General features: G+C 32.6%; 1 protein-coding gene across 4 annotated transcripts in view; it reads left to right on the top strand.

Moving 5' to 3' along the window:
- Positions 1 to 20,615, top strand: part of PPFIA2 (protein tyrosine phosphatase, receptor type, f polypeptide (PTPRF), interacting protein (liprin), alpha 2) — a 542,959-nt gene that overhangs the window by 505,598 nt on the left and 16,746 nt on the right. For 2 of the 4 annotated variants that reach the window (XM_011994389.1, XM_011994390.1), the window contains 2 exons: positions 12,820 to 13,013; positions 16,929 to 17,026. In XM_011994389.1, the coding sequence (XP_011849779.1) occupies positions 12,820 to 13,013; positions 16,929 to 17,026 (292 nt within the window). Of the gene's footprint in view, positions 1 to 9,954; positions 10,018 to 11,233; positions 11,264 to 12,819; positions 13,014 to 16,928; positions 17,027 to 20,615 lie in introns of all 4 variants that reach the window. The other 2 variants (XM_011994387.1, XM_011994388.1) reach the window with 2 other exon arrangements.

Here is a 20,615-nt window from a genome sequence, read left to right as displayed (position 1 = left end):
CCTTCCTTCCTTCCTTCCTTCCTTCCTTCCTTCCTTCCTTCCTTCCTTCCTTCCTTCCTTCCTTTCTCTTTCCCCCAGGTAATTTCTCAGGAGATAAGATATAAGCATTAATGCTTACTAAAGATGCAAGGCTTAAGTGACTACTTTACTTTTTTTTAGTTTTAATATTTTTTATTTAATATTTGTTTCTAAGTTATTTCACTTGAGATAATGGTCTCCAGTTCCATTTATGTCGCTGTAAAAGACTTTAGTTTATTATTTTTTATGACTGCATAGTATTCCATGGTGTTTATATATATTTTCTTTATCCAGTCATCCACTGATGGACACTTAGATTAATTCTGTGACTTTGCTATTATGATCACTGTTGGGATAAAGACATGAGTGCAGGCTTTATTTTGATGTAACAATTTTTTTTCTTTTGGGTAGGCACTGAGTAGTGAGATTGCTTAGTTGAATGCTTGTTCTATTTTTAGTTCTTTGCGAAATCTCCATACTGCTTTCCACAGAGGTTGTATTGATTTGCATTCCCACCAACAGTGTATAAGTGTTCCCTTTTCTCTGTGCCCTTGCTGACATCTGTTGTTGTTGTTGTTGTTTACTTTTTTTTTTTACTCAGCCATTCTGACTGAGGTGAGATGGTCTCTCACTTGGTTTCAATTACATTTATCTGATGATTAGTGATATTGAGCTTTTTTATACGTTTGTATAATCTTATATGTCTTCTTTTATAACTCACTATTTCTTAAGAAGTTTCCATAATTATGAAATTACATGATTTTGATGTTTCACAAGTACCAAATGGAATATCTGGAATATCCTTTTCTTTCAAAGTCTGCTTGTCTTTCAGTTACAAATTCCTAATCATCTCATAATTTTTTGCCTATCCTAATCCTAGAAAAGAACAAAACGTGACAAAAAAGGCATGCATCATGACAAATTCAAACACAAAAAAACTCACAAATAGTATTTCGTTATTTATTTATTCCATTCCTAAAGTATATATTTTGTTCACAAAGTATATTATTTCTGATAATTACTAGATTTCCCACATCTCATATCTTATACAGCATAATAAAATACGGGCGAATGAGATAAATTTTAGCAATAGGTAAAATATTAAAAAGTCATATTGCTTTATTGCAGTTTCCAGGCAGAAAAGTAACTTAAGTATAACTTTTTATACATGATCTTAAACAGTTCTGAATAGTTTGCTTCATTTCTATTTACACATTTTCCTTCCCCTTATAGTAGATTCTAATGCCAGAAATAAAAGGTCAAATTTAAAAGGCTTATATATTTCTTACATAACTCCATTTTAAGTTCTTCCTAAATAACATGTAGGAAAAATATATAATTTTTAAAACTCTTACCTGTATTATTTTTAAATAGATACAAATGTTTTTCACCATACCTGCATTATGACTCAAGCTAAAAGACAATTCAGAATACAGTAACCCCTTGAACAAGATGGGAGTTAAGGGTGCTGACCCCCCACAAAATTCAGCTATAATTTATAGTTTGACTGAATATAATTTAGTCAAAAATTCAGCTATAATTTTTGGCTCTCCCAAGACTTAACTACTAAGAGCCTACAGTTGAGTGGAAGCCCTACTGATAACATAAATAGTTGATAAGCATGTATTATGTGTGTTTTATATATATTATATGCTCCATTTGCACAATAAAGTAAGCTAGAGAAAAGAAAATATTATTAAAATCATAGGGAAGAGAAATGATATTTAGTATTCATTATGTGGAAGTAGATCATCATAAATGCCTTTATCCTCATCGTCTTTATGTTGAAAGTATGCCAAGGAGGAGGAAGGGGAAAGATTAGTCATGTTGTCTCAGGTGTGGCAGTGGCCGAAGAAAGTCTGTGTATAAGTGAAATGATGCAGTTCAAACCTGTGTTGTTCAAAAGTCACCTGTGTATTTAAAATAAAAAACTGAGATCATTAAAATAGTTATTGTAAATTGAATTTAAGTCTGATGAAGAGTTTTCTGAGTAATTTCCAGCTGAGAGAGAAGCATCATAAATGGTTTATATCCACATTTTCCTCCCAAGAGCAAATGCAAACAAAATTATTAAACATTATGAATCTTGCAAAAATAAATTTGAAGTCCCAACTTCCAGATGAAACATAGGATACACTTTATTATTTTTATTTACCAGTGTAATTCATTTCTTAATGGACAATAGGAAATTTAAAAACTATTTTTCTAAAACTACTTAACCAAACTGAAAGAATTTAAATTGTACAATATTAATTAACATTCAGTTGTTTAAAGAACGGGAAGAAGTAAATAAAGCTTATGAGGGTCTTTATGATCTAGCTTCAGTTCACCTCAAAGGCTTTATTTCCCCAGGTCAGGAACTACTTTCAGTTTTTCAAACTTCTTTCCCCTTGGTCAATTGTGAGCTTTTGTAATTGGTCTTCCCTTTGCTGGAAACTTTAATCCTACTTCAAGGTCACCGTATTTTTCCCAATTCATTATTCATTTATCGATTCCTTTATATATTTCCTCTGAAAAGCTTTTCCTGAGCCTGCAAAGTCTGGGTTTGGTTTCCCTCCTGAGTTACCACTCCATGTACTTATAAACAACATTTCACAGTTCTCTCTTTTCTTGATTTATCTCACACGAGATGAAATAATGATAATATCAGGTTTCCATCAACCCCAGGCCTTAACAATAGTGCCTGGCAAATTTTAGATATTGTGTAAATATTCACCTTAAAATAATCATTGTATAGATCACTCCACCCACATACTTCATGTACTCTGCTGAAGTATAAGAAATGTGTATGTCCTTGAGATCAGAAAGGGAAACTCTACCAAGGAAAATAAGTATGTTGACCAGTAGATTTAGTACAAGATTATATATATTAACTCCTAAATGTACAATAGAAGCAAAGTGTGATGGAGCTTCAAGACAGGAGAAATCACTACCAGCTGAATAAGGCTTCAAATAAAAATGAACATTTGCAGCATAAAAAAATATATTGTTTATAGCATTTAAGTTTTATATGTGTTTATTGAATTAATACATGATCCTGTATAACATTTGTAAAATACTGAAAAATACAAAGATGGCAACAAAATAATTTAAAAACGTTAAAAAATACTGATTCCAGAGATAATCAATGTTAATTTTTTCACTATTGAAAAAATTTGATGAAGATCTTTTCATTCTTTTTTCATTATCTTTTTATAAAAATGGATTATTTCACATAATATATTAATTTGTACTTTTTTGGAAATTTAGTAATGTAGCATAAGCATTTTCTTCATTTTATTAAATATGCAATTGCAACATCACTTTTAATTGCTGCATATCTCCTTTGTAGAAATGTGATAATTTATTTAACCAAATTCCTACTAGTGGACATTTTTTTGTTGTGTGTAACACAAATTTTGTTGTGTGTAAAATATGTGCTTGTAATTATATGTTGCATAAACTGTGGTTATTTCCATTGCTATATTTTTGTATAGGGAATGCATATTCTTAATACTTTCAAACTTTAATTGTCAAATTGTGTTGTGTTGCTATCTTTTCTCCCTTTGTCAACATTGGTTATCTCCCTGCTTAAATTTACATTTTAAAAATCACTACTAAATGTGTAAGTTTGTATATTCTTATTAATCAGGCATTTATATTAATTTTCCATTCATAACCTTTCCAACTATATACTATTATAGGAATATTTATCTTTTTACTAATGTGTAATAGCTCTGTATTCACAGAATATATATGCCTCTTGCCAAATACTGATGCAAATTATATGAGACAAGTTAAGTTGTGTCTCTAGGCTTTAAAATTATCTACTAAATATTTCCTCTTCCTTCTACTCCATCTGCATGGAAGCATTTACTCGTTTCTAATACATTTCCGATACAATTTGCTTTGCAAAATGAAAATTCCACATAAATCGCTATTAATGAATCCACTACATAAAGTCATAACCTAACATTATGTGTTAGAATTCATACTTACAAAACACAAAGGCAGATTTTTTGATTTTTTTTCTGTTTTACAAAGTTATTTTATCATGTCTTCTAGAACACTACAGTTTGTTCAAATCATACAAGTTATTTTGCACACTGAGGTTTGGGCTTGGGTTCCTCAGCCAGATATTTCGTGTTTATTAACTGAAGTTCTGAGGAGAAAAAGACACGGTACTTGGGCTTTTTTTTTTTTTCCCCCCTACTACTTCTGTTTGATTCTGCCTCCTTTTCTGCCTAGATTTAATGGACTGGACCATCAGAAAGGAAAGTTTAAATGTCACATGTATGATTACCTTGGGCCAGCCCTAAATTTCCAGTTTTCTGTTTCTTTTCCCCAAGCTACTATTACTATAGAAAGTCTCTTACCTAGTAGGACAGAGATGGAGATATCAGTCAATTGAAATTTGGTTGAAGAAGGATGTCATAAAAGTAAATGTATTCTTTGAATACTTTATCTGAGGTAAAAAATATGAAAATGCTCAAGCATTGCAAATTTAAATGGAGCACCTAAAACTTTGTTTGCATGTTTCCAGTGTCTGTAGTTCCACATTATTCTTTTAGATAATGTTATCTGGAAACATATTTAATTTCTCTAGTTGGTGTTTCTTTTTAAAGTGATAACTCAAAAAGCCGTTTGAATGAGGAATTCTTCTGGAAATTTACAATGTCTTCCCCAGACTTTGACAAAATTGTGTTTTATTGACAGTGTGTTTCAAGATTTGCCTATCTCTGGTTTTTCCAACTAATTCAACTTAGTGTTTACATATGAGCCAAATTTTGTTTTATATTTTGCTTTATGTAACATTTATTTAAATTGATAAATCAAGCATTTTAAAAGCAAGTGCAGTGGAAATAAATAAGTTTGAAACTAATAAAGTGATTTTTGATAACCATATAATTCAATAAGATTGAGCATAAATGTAAGGTGTAAGATAGGCATTAGTCAGGTCAGTGTAATACAGAGACCTACAGAGTATTTCTTGAATTAAAAACTTGCTTGAATGGAGATTACCTGACAGAATTTCTAATATAATTACAGTAGTAGCCAACATCAGCAAAATGCTCACTGTCAGGCACTGTTCTAAGTGCTTTACATGTAATAGCCCATTTAAATCTCACAACCACACTATGAGAAAGGTACTTTTATTATAGCTGTTTCACAAATGGGCAAAACCAATGTAAAGAAGTAAACTGACTCAACTAAGGTCATACTCCTCTGTGGGTTTGCTCCTAACAAGCACATTTTCCTGCTTCTGCTTCCTGCACTCTATCAGTTTTCCTTCTTTTTATAGCATTCTTTTAGTCTGTGTGGTTCCTCTTTTCATTATTACTTACCTCATAAGCCTCAACCTTTATTGAAAAGAGGATGAGGTATAATTGTCTATAAACCTCAACCTTTATTGAAAACAGGGTGAGGTGTAAATACCATTCTTATTATAATGAGAAGGATTTATCTTATAATGAGAATATAGGGGAGAAATGTGAATCCAGGCCATTTGAATGTGAAAAGTAATTTCAAGTTACTACTTTGTAATTCCATTACAAAGTAAAAAACACTTTAAATGACCTAGGTAGTAACAAAAGTTACTTTAACTAGTTAAGATTTAAGATTATTCTGAGGTCTAGCTGCTTTACGTATGCTGTATCTCTGACAGCAAGACTACTCATTATTTTCACCTGATTAATTTTCAGGAGGTATTTCTTAAATTCATTGTATTATTTATTTTTCTGTCATAACTCTTTCCAGAATGATTTAATTAGGTAAGTGCTTTAATTCTTACCATTTTTTAGAAATTTCCTTCTCCTTCTCACTTGATATTTTCTCAAAGTTCTATTCCATGGGTACCAAGGACAAGCAAAATAATCTCAAGCATAAAATTTAAAGAGGCTCTCATTGTCAGACATCAACCCTCAAAGTGAGTGTTTCCTTAAATTATAGCCTCCCAGGACCTCATGTGCCTCATCCTAGTCCCAGCCCTGTATAAAAACATATTGTATCGTAATGTAAACTTTTTAGTGTTTCTTTCTAATCTGGAGCATGCACTTTTAGTCCCACTAAAGAGGTGCAGAACCTGAAATGAGGACAGGTTTAGGAAATGTCCTAGGGGAGTCATTGGTAAATGCTACTGTATAACTCAAGCTCCTTGATTCTAATTTGATAATATAATTGAGATTTTATAAATTTCATGTTGGACTCAGATGATATTAGCCACAGAAAATGACTATTGGTTTGCGTTTTCTAGCTCACACATTTTTGGGGGAGGTTGCAGCACAGGCTACCCAGGGCAGTGAGTAGATAATTTTACGGGTATCTCAGAGAACCACAACCAAGTTATACAATATTTGTTTTTTATGCTTTTCCAACCTACTTTTTATACTCTCTTTATCCTGAATCCCAAGGCACTCATATCTTTATGCCCTTTGGTTGTTCAAAGTTTCCCAGTCTAGCTATCTTATAGGGATGCTTTTCTCTGAAACTCTCATGCTCTAAATTACTCCCTCACAATGTACTTAGATGCAAGTTCCATCCCCTAAAGTGGTGGTGGAGAGAGAGCAATCTGATTGAATAGTTGACTTACTACATATGCACTTCCCTATAAAATAAACTTGTTAAAACTTCAGTTAATGTCTACTTGATTAGGTTGTGTAGAAACTATTTCTGTCGGCTATTTTACAAGACTACATAGGGCAGGCAGTGCTCTTCACAAGTAAAACTGCATGTCAAACAGAAAGAACTAACATACAGCTTCTGAAAGTTTTCCAACCATACTTTAGAAAATTGCCCTGGGTATATACTTATTTTGTGAGGAAATAAACAGACAAAACCATAGCTTCCAGCATATTCCCCATCCCAGAAATGGTGACAGACTGGCAGACACAGACTTAAAGATAACCTGTGAAAGGTACTATGCATGTATCTATTCTAGTATGAGGTAATTAATACAGGTAGTTTCTTAAAGAAGGAGTGAGATCTTCATTATTTAGATTACGATTCAAAGCAGAAGCTACACAAATCAGTGTAAAATTGATTTTACACTGTTCTGCAAGCTTAAGCCATTTAAGATTGGCTTAAATGAATTTCTTCTCAGGTAATCATCACTGAAACTCACTTTGAACCAACTGTACACACACTCAAGTGAAGCGCCATGATAACTGGGTGTAAAGGGAATGTAACAGATGCGTGCAGAAAAGTGCTTTTCAGCATAGCACACTCCTCATAAAGTCAATAAAAACAATTTATTCCTAGTAATGTAATGTTATATATTCATGTGCAACTTTCCTTTTATAATGAGCATCATTGTTAGAAGCAGGGGATACAAGGAAGGGACTTTTAAGGACATAAATGACTTTTATATTCTAAATTTAATTTATAGGTGTACACAGATTTATCTTATAGAAAAAACATCAGCTGTACTCTAAATTCCAAAACAGTAGAAGAAAACAAATTCTACACATAAATTTGATGCCTAGCCTGTGGAATTTTTATGTGCATAGAATTTTCTTATAATTATAAACCTTTACCACTCAATTCCGTTTGTTACTTAAGTATATATACAATCAAATGTCACTTAATGCCAGGTATATGTTCTGAAAAATGAGTCATGAGACAATTTCTTCATTTTGAGAATACCACAGAGCATACTTACATAAACTTAAATGGTATAGACTACTGTACACCTAGGCTATGTGGTATAACTTACTGTTTCAGGATACAAACTTGTACAGCATGACACTAAGCTGAATACTGTAGGCAATTGTAACACAGTGGTAAGAATTTGTGTATCCAAATAGTCTAAACATAGAAAAGGTACAGCAAAAATATAGTATAAAAGATAAAAAATGGTACATGTGAATAGGACACTTAGTGAATATGAAGGCCTAGGACATTTACTATATACTACTGTAGACTTTATAAGCACTATACTTTATACTACACACAATTCATAAAAAAAGTTTTTATTTATTTGGTAATAAATTAGCCTTAATTTACGGTGATGTTTGTAATTTATAAATCTTTTTTTGTTAACTCTTGACTCTTTTTAAATAATACTTAGCTTAAAACACAAACACATTGTACAGCTGAACAAAATTAATTTCTTTCTTTATATCCTTGTCCTATAAGCTTTCTGCTATTTCATTATTTTTCCCCCTCTTTAAACTTTTTCATTACCAAGACAAACACACACACACACACACACACACACACACACAAATTGCTGTAGGCCTACACAGGGTCGGGACCATCAGTATCACTGTCTTTCATCTCCATATTCTGTTCCACTAAAAAGTCATTGGGGCAGTAACACACATGGAGCTGTCATCTCCTAGGATATCAATGCCTTCTTTTGAGATACCTCCTGAGGAGCCTACTTGGGGCTGTTTTACAGTTAACTCTTTAAAAAACAAAAGTAGAGGGAGTATACTGTAAAATAATGATTAAAAATGTATGGTGTGGTAAATACATAAACCAGTAACCCAGTCATTAATGATCATTATCAAGGGTTATGAGCTGCACATAATTGCACGTGCTATGCTTTTAGACGACTGGCCGTGCAATAGATTTGTTTACACTAGCATTGCCACAAACATGTGAGTGATGCATTGCACTACAATAGTATAATGGCTCTGATATCACTAGGTGACAGGAACTTTTCAGCTCCATTATAATCATATGAGACCATTTGTTGTGCATGCACCCCATTCTTGACTACAATGTTAGTATGTAGTACATGACTGTATATATGTATGCATATACATATATAAGATTTCACTTACATCAAATTATACTCATCAATTTATACGTAGTTACATTTTAAATTATATTATTTTTAATACAGGAAAAGTCGTGGTACTAGGTGAACGACAGAAAAACCCAAAGTGAATTATGGTGATGACTTGTAATGTTTGGGTAACAACTTTACTACACCAATTCTTTAAAAATTGGACCTTCCCCGAAACAAGTAGCAGATAATACATAGGATGTAAATTTCATTGATGTATTTGGAAAACCTTGCAATGTTCATAAAGAAATGATGGAATTTGATGGCAAGTGGTTTCGAGGGGCCAATACCTTCAATGATATGCCTGATCTGTATGTTACTAAGTGGACTTTGGTTTCGAAACTGTGCATTATTAAGTGTATAGAACTAATGCCAAGGGGTGTTTTATTTAGAAAGCAAATGGGACTTTATCATAGAATATTGCCTGCTAGAGAAAACAATTTCTTTTATACTATGTTCTTCTCTACAATGGTATTGGACACTGGTGAAGAATTAGGAAGTACATGGGTTTATTAGTGTGGCTGAAAAATACCTTTTATTGAATAAAAAATAGCATTTCACTTCTTTCTCATCCGCAAGAATGCAGGGACACTTGCTATTTACTCAATCACACACACTAAAGGGAATCTTTCGGGAAAAGCTGATGCTGCTTTCCAGATAAGTTATGATAATGTTTCCAGCTTTATATTGACAACCTTTTTTTTTTTCCTTCGAAGGATATTGAGAATCAAAATTATGTGAAGGAAATTTTGATAACACAACAAAGTGTATGTACCATTGTTTTCTGAGTAAACAATTAAAATTACTTTATTCTACAGTTCAAATTTAATCAGTTCACCATTATTACAAAAATTGATCTGATAGCCACATACAATTGGAATGCAAATTCTGATGATGCTCTTTTTCTAATAATTGCAGAAATGTCATTTTAAATCTACACCCCCCCAAGAGCTTCACAGCATGCCTCTTTCTAGTTAGTCTTTTTGAGTAGAAGAAACAGGAAGCTCTGAGCAAACCAGCCACGCTATCTCTTTTGTGCACACGGTAGGGGCAAGGGCACTGTGGTATTGCTGTGTTGCTGTTAACTCACAGAGGTGCTGCCTTTCTTCTTTACCACTGCTTGCCTCCCATGGATTCCTCTGCTTCCCTCTGGGCCTCCTCACTAGCCTTCAGGCAACGTTTGGGTGACTCATGAAGAAATGGAAAATCTTGCAGCTCCAGCAAAAACGGTTAGTCTTAATGGCTTTGTTGAACCTGAAGGAAAGTGACTTTGCTGCTCTTTGGATGAGGAAACTAATTTGTTTACTATAGACCAGAGTAATAGGGTGTGTTTTTATAGTCATATGCAATGATAACTAACATTTTTTACAGTTTTCTTTTACTGTACTCTTTTGAACTTTTTAAATGAAATAGTGTTAGATTATGGCTAATATCATAAGAGCTTATAGTACACAAACAATAAGCAAGAATATAATAAATAGTATTCATGTTGCAACATTGGAAGTTTTTGTAACAAATATCATTTAGTATCGGACATATTCACAGGTAACAGGTTTCTAAACCGAATTAAATTGGTAATAGAAAAGATTAGATTGAATATTCATTTTTAATATGATTATGTGGTTTCTTGTGCTTTACCATCTTAGATACAAGCTTGATCAAACAAAACCCCCCAAAAACCAAAAAAGTGTTATGTTAATTTGGTACTGAAAAGCAAAATTTTAAAGAATGTCTTGGGGACTTTGTAATTGTCACTTTTAAAAATAAGATGTTATAAAAGTCATTTTTTTCACGTAAAGTAACAAAGTTGGGCATATCATATATTTTATCTTTATCAGCTGCTTTTTAATTTGATGTCTTTTCAGTGTTATCCTTTGAAAAATTGATTATCTTCAAGTTTGTTATGGATAAAAACACCAATGTCATGTATTAATTTCATTTTTAGTTTAGTTTTGTTGTACTTGGTTTTTGTCTTGTTTTGTTTTGTTGGTCGTTGTTGAAATCTATTTGATTATCTCCAAGCTTTGTTGAAGGGATACAGTCAGTTTTTTCACTTCACTAATTTACTTTGTATAAGATTTCTCTATCATATATACATATGTATATTTGTCATCAGAAATTTTTATTATAGCACACTACATTTTGAAAATTACACTCATTTAAGAATTTAAAAAAAGGTTTCTAATGACCAAATCAAATATTCACAAAATTATGAATTTAGCATTTAAATTAGAATTAATTGAAAACTATGTCGTTGCTGCCTAATTGCCTTTGAACTGCAAAACTGATCTCTGTGGGTCTGAGTCAGAATCTGTGTATTTATCTGCCTGTTATACAAAGCATTTTGTATAACAATTTTGTTTTTGCTAGAAAAATTTTACTGTATTGATTTGAAATTAATTTATATTTACCTGCTTTATTAATCATTTCCTGCTGCTAACACAGAAAGAATCTGAGGAAGGAAGCTGGGCCCAGGTAGGAGATTCATATGCTTTAAGATCCTTAATATCATTTAGTAGGCGATGAGAATATAAATTAAGAAACTGTCATAAGTCGTAATATTGTAAACCTTCACTTAGCTCAATATTATACTGATCTGTATAGGTAAATCTAGATTATGTTAATACTTTATATGTCTTTTTTAATTACCATATTTTTAAAATAAGATGATTGCCGTTTCATACCTTGCCTCTTTTAAAAGGGTGCTTTTCTTTCTTTCTCAAAAGAATGATCCAAAACTTACATTCCTCTGAAATCACTCCTGAATATATTTAATCAGGAAGCATTCAAGTTGGATCTAAAGGGGGAACAAAAAGAAAGAAAAGACTTATTTGGAGTTGCCCATGCCTTCAGATATAACGGAAAGTGTATGAAGAGGGGTTGGAGGTGCAAGTGTTGGCGTTGCAGACCACAGAGTCATTAACATTTATTGAAATGTTCGTATGAGATAGGTGTCTATACTTGGAACAGACCTGTGCTTTTGCAAGGAAGCTGTGCATTTTTTCTACATTTCCACATTTTGGATGACCAAAAGAGAAAATTTATGTTATATTCAATCTGATTGAAACCTTTCAATATAAGAAAAATTTTGGTAGTTATATTAGGACCTGTATATAAACACACAATAGGATTGTATTTGATTTTGATTTTGATAAAAATTTCATCATTGTTCAGAACACACAAAAGAAGAGGAGCAGTTATATTTTCCCTAGAAATGCATATTAGAATTGAGAAATTAGAGCATGATAAGGAACTAAATGGGAATTCTGTAAAAATAATAGAGAATAATATTTCTTTTAAAATATTGGTTTAGTGATAATGATTGATTTTGGTTTTCATTTTAGCTGTTTTGAACAATATTGGTAAGAATAGTTTACTTGTTATATTAAAGAATTAGGTTATCTATCTTAGTTTTTGATCCTACCCTGCTTCTTTTAGAGTGTATCTTGATTGATTTCTAGAAAAGGCTGATTATTTCCAGTGATTTTTTGGAAAGCTGATGATCTGCTTTGCTAAACAATGTCCATACAAAGCTTCAAAATTCTGTCTCTCCAAACCATTTATTCCTTTCTCTGTTTACTGAGGTTTCCATTTCACATCAACATTTGCCATTACACTGTATGTAGCAATGGCAGTAGTGGCATTGATAAGAGGGAAATGGCAATAATGACATTGACAAGAGGGTAATGACAGATACAAATAAAACAAACCTATCAATATAAAGACAAAATCTTAAAACTCAGAGTTTGTATAATACTTTCTTTATTAATAAAATACATACTTGGGCAAAATGTAATTCGTTTTGAGAATACAAAGTAAATAGCCAATCATTTTCAATAGGCAAATACTTTAATAAATGAATGCAGAGTTCCATTTTATACCAAATCAAATCAAATACTATCTGAATATTATTTTTGCTTTGTTTCCACATATTGTAGTAATTAAATATCAGTTATAATAATAGGTAATATTCTCCAATTACCATCTCATCTGATTGGTTAAGAAACTTGACTGCTATAAAACAATTCTAGTGTCCGGTTTTTCTACAGACCCTGGCTTATGGAGATATGAACCATGAGTGGATTGGAAATGAATGGCTTCCCAGCTTGGGGTTACCTCAGTACAGAAGTTACTTTATGGAATGCTTGGTAGATGCAAGAATGTTAGATCACCTAACAAAAAAAGATCTCCGTGTCCATTTAAAAATGGTGGATAGTTTCCATCGGTAGGTTTTTGTTTTTTGTTTTTTGTTTTTTTTGCCAAAGAAGAATTAAAATGAAACAATATATTAACTATACTTTAGTAAAACAAAAATGGATATCTAGAAGATAGAAAATATATGTCATTTGAAACATCGTTTGTTTACATCTACTTGGAAAAATATCTTCATCCAGCAAATTTCAGGGACTTTCTAATTTAGAGCTATGTGCATATTATGTGCCCGAACTTCATGGAAATATATGTGTACAGAATTCTTCCCATAGAGCATAAGTCTATTTTTTGTGGGATTCTTTGAAAATCCCATGTTTGTAATTTTATAGTTGTATGTGTTTCTATTAGAAAATTATTTAGAAAGAATAAACAGATATTCATCGTTTCAACTCTACAAAAATATGGGGTTATAAATTTTATAATTTAGTAACATTCTAGGAAAAACTTTGAGAAGAAATTCTTCATCTAAGACATATTTGTGCTTTTTATTTTTCTATGTCTTTTGGTGAGTTTGCCTATTTGTATATTAATTTCAGAAAAAAGCAATACTGTGTTAGATAACTGTGAGGATGCAGATGAACAACAGGCAATGTCTTTTTCCAAGTTGTTTACCATCCAGCAGATAAAAAGGGATTTGTTGCTGTACTGTATCATAAATGCTGTGTTTATGTTAGGTGAAACAATGTCAGCTGGATTTTGGTTGTTTTTTTTTTTCACATATAGTTGATTGTGGCGATAAGTTAATAAATATAACCATAGATGATTTTGGCTTGGGAGACTGTATTTGCTTCTCTCCTGCCCAACATTTAATCAGTGACTGAAGATGGTATAAAAATTAGATATGTTGATGACATAAAATTAGGATAAATAGAGGATAATTGGGGCTTTTGATTCCAACTTATGGAGATATTTTGAATTTTAATGCAGTTGTTGACACTGTTGAATTAAATGTGGTGAAGATAAATATAACAGTGTTTTTAAAAAAAACCTATTAAAGTGCTGGATGGAGAATCCATAATTTAACAGAAACTTGTGTGAAAAAGATAAGGAATGTATCATTAGCACGAAACTCTCCATTTTGGTTAATGGCTTGACAAGGCATGTTTAGACTGTGTTTATTGGCAGGGACCACAAAAGTGCTACCATACGGTGACATAACAAAAATAAATTGCATTTATTTATGGGCATCAAATTGTTGTAAGGTGGTAGAAGTCCGATGATAAAGTTGAAGTAGTTAAATACATTTAAATAGGATGAAGGAAGATTTTAAATAAGTTTTCTTATGTTTTAAGATCATTATTATGTGATAGAAGAATTATATTTTCTCTGTTGAGCGTGTGATTTTTAGTTAACACAGGTGTAGATACTAGGGTGAGTGACTTCTACTTACTAGAAGAAACAACTTTGTACCACTCTCAGCTGCCTTGTAGTGTATACATTGTGAGGTAGTGAGTGAGCTCCCTGTCATGGGCAGTTTAGGGCTTCATATTTCATATGGTTGCATTAGATTTTGGGGGTCCAGTTTTTCCATTCTTCACTAGATTGACTTTTAATGCTGTTTTATTACTTCAGTAAAATGTTTTCTATAATGATCAAATTAAAAAAAAAAAAATACTCAGATGACTTGCTTTTTGTCTGTTCTGGGAAATACCCAAGCTTCATTTTTAAGTTATGCTAATCTCTGACTTAAAGCAAGTAGTACCTGACTGTATATTTCATCCCATGGTCTTTTGGGCCCAGTTTTCCATCTGACAGACATTTTCATAATATTATATATCCTCTGTATAGTATAATTTTGTTATTCCATATCAAAACTTGGCAGAAACTGACGAAGATGCATTGGTTTAATCTCAAGCTACCCAATATCTGTGATAGTGATTATGTCAGTATTATCTAGTATACCACTGAATTAGTTTGCTAGGGATGCCACAACAAAAGACCACAACGGGTGGCATAAACAACAGAAATTCATTTTTTCACAGTTTTGGAGGCTAGAAGTTCAAGATCAAGGAATCAGCAGGTCTGGTTTCTTCTGAGGCCTCTCTCCTGGGCTTGCTGATGGTCACCTTCTCTTGGTGTCCTCACATAAGCCTTTCTCTGTGAATTTATATTCCTGTTGTCCCCAAGTGTCCAAATGTTTTTTTAATAAGGTCAGCAGTCAGTTTGGATTAAGGCCCACCCTAATGGTCTCATTTAACTCAATTACCTCTTTAAGGACACTGTATCCAAATGTAATCACATTCTGAATTACTGAGAATTCGAGCTTCCACATGTAAATTTTAGGGGAACACAATTCAACCGACAACACTTGCCTAATGAAATTTTCTTTCCATTTTTCTTTGATTCTGAAATATTTGACTCAATATTGTTTTTATTAAAATGCAGGGCTTAGAAATGCATCTAACAAGTAAGTGTAGCCTGACCAATGTGTATGTCTAAATTTGCTTATATTCCTAAACATGTAAAGTATCACTGATAATCAATGATCTTTACTCTTGAAGTCTACAGATTATTTTTTCCTTTCACATCTTCTGCATCTTTATATCTAATGTCACTGAGCCTTCTCATTTTCTCTCTCATAACATCTCTGGTTTATCGATTTTCCTTTCAAGTTTATGACTGTTGTCCTTATTTTAGCAGAACTGAACCCTGAATTGATTTTTCTGTCTCCTCTGATTACTTATTTTCCCATCTCCTATTTTGCTATGAGATTATTTTTCCTTAAACAGAAAACTTATTTTATTTATTTATTTATTGTTTGTTTATTTATTTATTTATTGGATGGAGTCTCACTGTGTTGCCCAGAGTGGAGTGAAGTGGCACGATCTCAGCCCGCTTCAACCTCTGCCTCCTGGGTTCCAGCGATTCTTCTGCCTCAGCCTCCCGAGTAGCTGGGACTACAGGCGTGAGCCACCACACCTGGCTAATTTTTGTGTTTTTGGTAGAGTCGGGGTTTCACCATATAGGCCAGGTTGGTCTCAGACTCCTGACTTCGTGATCCGTCCGCCTCAGCCTCCCAAAGTGCTAGGATTACAGCCGTGAGCCACCGCGCCTGGCCAAACAGAAAACTTTTACTGTCACCTCTTCCTTCTCTGAAAATTGTCCAATAATTCTGTATCAATTATATGTATTTCATACTTAAAAACAATTCAAGGCTTTCCTTCCAATGCCCTATTTTCCATGTGTGATTGTATTCCTCCTTACTTCCTAGCATGGGTTTTCAGCTCTGGAATGTGTGATCTCGCTAACCACACCTTTACATTTTCATCTGCAATCTTTTGTTCATGATGCTCCATTTTCCTGAGTCAAACTGTCTCTGCTACTTGATCCTTTAAGGATCAATCAATTTTCTGCTCCTTCCACGTTTCCTTTTCATTCAGTTTCAATATCTGCTGACCTGTTCTTCTTACATGCTTCTGTATCACTTAGAGTTATGAGCTATTCATTTTAGTATTTGGTCCTCTATCCTATTACCTAACTTACTCATGTTTTGTGTTATTTTTCTCATCAGCTTAAGAAGAGAGTATCCATTTCTTATTAATTCCTTACTGTCTCCATAATGGGGACTTTAAATTCTTTTCAAATGAATAAAATATTAATTTGCCTGCACCTAATGTAGGAATAGCTGGATGAAAGACAAAGACACATAGATGAACAATATAATCCATGATGATTTTAAAACTATGGTTTTTCTTATTTTGAAACCATTTTTTTTTCTATTCCTTAGAAACACTTTGTGCTTAGAATAATTATAAATATATTTCCCTCCAATGCTGAAGGATTTGATTGCAAATGTAATTTATTAACTTGTTGCCCTAAGAAGCAGTGCATAGTGTTGACTATGGCTAATCAGAAAACTTTCTCCACCTGCTGAGGTAAACTCACTGTTTTTTTGTTTGTTTGTTTTAATTTTTTTTATTAAAAAAAGAACAAGTTTACAGTATGGAATTATGTGCTTAAAGAGGTTGAATTATGACAGAAAAGAACTAGAAAGAAGACGGGAAGCAAGCCAACACGAAATAAAAGGTAATGTGTCTTTCTTTCATACGAAATGCCTTTATTCTGGGGTTTTAACTTTCACTTGTATTAACCTAAAATGTTATATGTGTTACAATGGTCAGTAAGTAGCATAAGCATTTGTCTGGAAGTGTTACTGTTTTTTTTTTTTTTTTCCCATTCTTTTCTAATTAAAATACAGAAACGATATCACCAAGTTATAGGGTAAATATCCCATTTGGGAAATAATCTTGAGTTTTTGAACGGAGATTTATTTATGTGAACCTATTAATTATACATTCTGCTTGTACTAAAGATGTCACCATGCAGATATTTTTGTCAAACTTTTAATGGAACATTCTCAGTATGATTCAGAGAAACATGGTATATCATTTTTATGGCAGTTCATCTTTGGTTTATATCATTTTACTTTTATTTCAGTGCCCAGCAATTTTATTTTTGTAACACTGTATAGTTAAAGAAATTATATAGTGACTTTATGCAGAAATGATATAAGGATTTTCCCCTATAAACCAAACTAGTTCATTAATAATTTTAGCTGGTAATATTATCAGGAACATTGTAAATTGCTGCAACTGCTATGTGCACAAAAATGTTTTATTTGAATAACAAGAAAAGACACTCCATATTGCAACTTTGTTAGAAAAAATACTGTATTTAAAAACTAATCATCTAAATGTTGAGAAGTACCTTAATATACCCGAGAAAGAATAATTTCAAAAGAGGAATATGTTAGATTATATTCTTAGAGACCATTCTATTTTTATTATTGTTGTTGAAGAAAAAAATACATGATTGGATATAAGATATATGTAAAGGTATTTTTTGGTATAAATTTAAAGGGTTCAAGTGCAATTTTCTTACATGGATATATTTGTGGTAGTGAAGTCTGGGTTTTAGTGTGTCCATCCCCTGAATGACGTACATTGTACTCATTAAGTAATTTCTCATCTTTGGCCACCCTCCCAAACTCCCACCCTTCTGAGAATCCAGTGACTATCACTACATACTCTATGTTCACTTGGACACATTATTTGGTGCTCACTTGTAAGTGAGAGCATGAGGTATTTGACTTTCTGTTTCTGAATTGTTTCACTTAAGATAATGTGAGGGCATTTTCTGCTAAAACTAATCAATCCATTTTTGTTGTTTAAAGAAGAAAAATATTAAGGAAAATACAACCAACATTTTTAAGGAAAATTTTGGATATTAAAATACTTATTAGTTATATTTCCATTTCCTATTATCCAAGAGTTGATATGTGCAAGCATTATATCAAATTTAGTGGGTGTTTCTACATTACATTAATTGTTCAAAGGTAGGCATGGGTCTCTTTTAATCTTCACTTTTAAGGCTTAATTTAAATAATAAAATAGTATGTATTATATTCTCCAATATTAACGTTTAGTGCTGTTTTATTCTTTATTTAAGATTTTTTTTAGGTTTCTATAATTTACATTTTTGACAAACAATGTCAGAAATTACTTTTATCTTTGGCAGGTCTTGGAAAGTACATTAGTTCTAATGGAATGGGCTTGAATGCGTGTGAAAGTGATTGGTTAAAAATAATTTTCCATGTATGGCTCATCAGAGAGTAGACAGACCCACAATGGATTTCTTGTAACACTTCATTTGATGCATTACTTCGAAGCAAGAAAGTGTTTTTCCATTATCAAAATCGAGTTGTTTGATTTCACTTTATTTTGGGGCCCCAGGAAATTGCAGGTTGTTTTCAGTGCATTGCTGTTCAGTTGAATTGAAATTTGGGAATTAATGGACCAAAGATAGACCCCCAGAAGGAAGTTTGCATTTGACCACACAATGAATGTCTTAGCACACAGATAGATTTTACCCATGGGATACCACTTTGTAGTTTCCTTTCTGAAGTATTTTTATCCAATTGCATTTTATTATGCCTCAGCTCACCACATGAAATGTTTCACATATAGATAGATCTAAAGGAGAGGAATTACCCAGTTGGCCCTATACCAAATGTTATATTAGTATTTGGCAATTGCTGATGAGAGTGTAGCTCTGAGGAAAAAAAAAAAAAAAAAACCTGCCATGATTCACTATGATCACACACAACTCTATCTGATAAGTAGCTGTGAATGAGACCATAAATAGCTTGTTTCCTATGATGATCTGGTGACATTTACAGGAATAATTCTCAACTGTGACTAGGGGTCTCTTATTATCGGAAGTGTTATTTAACCTTGACCTTAATGAATAGTTTTCTAAAGTGAAAAGACCATGTGAATATCAAGAACCTAGTAACATTTTATTTTTTGCTAAGAATCAGTCAACACTGATCTCTAGCCATTTATTGTTTAGGTCAAGAAGATTTCTACACAGTTTTAAAGTCAATTCATACATTACTTGGAAACAGATTTATGGAAAGGGATCTAACTTTAAAAATGAAACAGAAAGAAGTATTTTGTTCTGACGAGGAAAAGTTTGAATTCATGCTTTATTTGCCTTTACCTCATAAACAGATCATGTTAAATATTTGATCACTCTTAACTACAGGTGTGACGATGGAATTTTTGATGGGCACCTATTTGCAGAAATATCATGACCATATAATATGTCTTAGACTATCAAAATATAAACCTAACTCTAGAAAAAACCAAACATTCCCTATTTACAAATCCATCTAGTGCAAAGAAAACTGGATTTTGTTTTAATTATTGAGAGCATTGTCACGTTCATTTTTTAAAAATGGTGTCTTTAGTAAAATTAAATGGAGAACTGTTGCTGCCACCCACAAGTACTTGCCTAGCTTTTGGGGTTCAAGTGTAGGGTAACCAGTTGTTAGAATGAATCAGTAACTATCAACAGCAGCTGATTATACAGCCAAAATGTGATGCTAACCAACTCACATCCCATTTTCTGAGGTCCAAAAACCCCAATGGAATAGGCTAAGGAAAACTCAGAGGAAAAGCTACACTTTAGAACTGACTCGGAGAGACAATTAACACATATAATATAAAATTTCTTTATATAATAAAGAATATTAAGGAAATCCTTTGCTTTGCTGAAGACCAGCGGGGAAGAAAGAGGCAAAACTCTGAGCGGGTACAATAAATGTCCTACTTCTTGCAGAAATTCATTCTGCTTTGGATGCAGCAGTTAATAGTAATAAGACTGTGGGACATGGGCATTCCTCTCATGTTCCTTCTTACCTAAGTCCGAAGAAAGATCTAGGACATTTCTTTTGAAATGAGATCATTCAATCCACAAATGGAGTTAAGTAGAGAGATGTGAGACAGACATATGTACAACTTCCAGATTCATATACAGATAGCACTGTGGATTGGCACAGACAGAAAGGACACCAACTAATTTGAAGAACTTCTACTTCTGATAGATTGGAGTACATTAAGTCAGACCAATCTTCCGCCAAGAAGAAATAGAAAGGCTAGATAAATAAATTAATGGTAATAAGGAGCTATTTGAAAATAGTAGAAACCAATTAAGAGAGACAGGACTTGAGAGGTTATGATCTTGGAAAAAAGAGAAATGTAAGGAAATGGTGAAACTGTCATTCTCTACTGTTTTTCCTCTTTCTAACAGAGAAGCAGGGAACGGAGTTGGG

This window comes from Mandrillus leucophaeus, unplaced genomic scaffold (genome assembly GCF_000951045.1).
Source record: "Mandrillus leucophaeus isolate KB7577 unplaced genomic scaffold, Mleu.le_1.0 Scaffold455, whole genome shotgun sequence".
In the NCBI taxonomy this organism is placed as follows: Eukaryota; Metazoa; Chordata; class Mammalia; order Primates; family Cercopithecidae; genus Mandrillus; species Mandrillus leucophaeus.
This window is presented reverse-complemented; position numbering and strand designations above follow the sequence as displayed.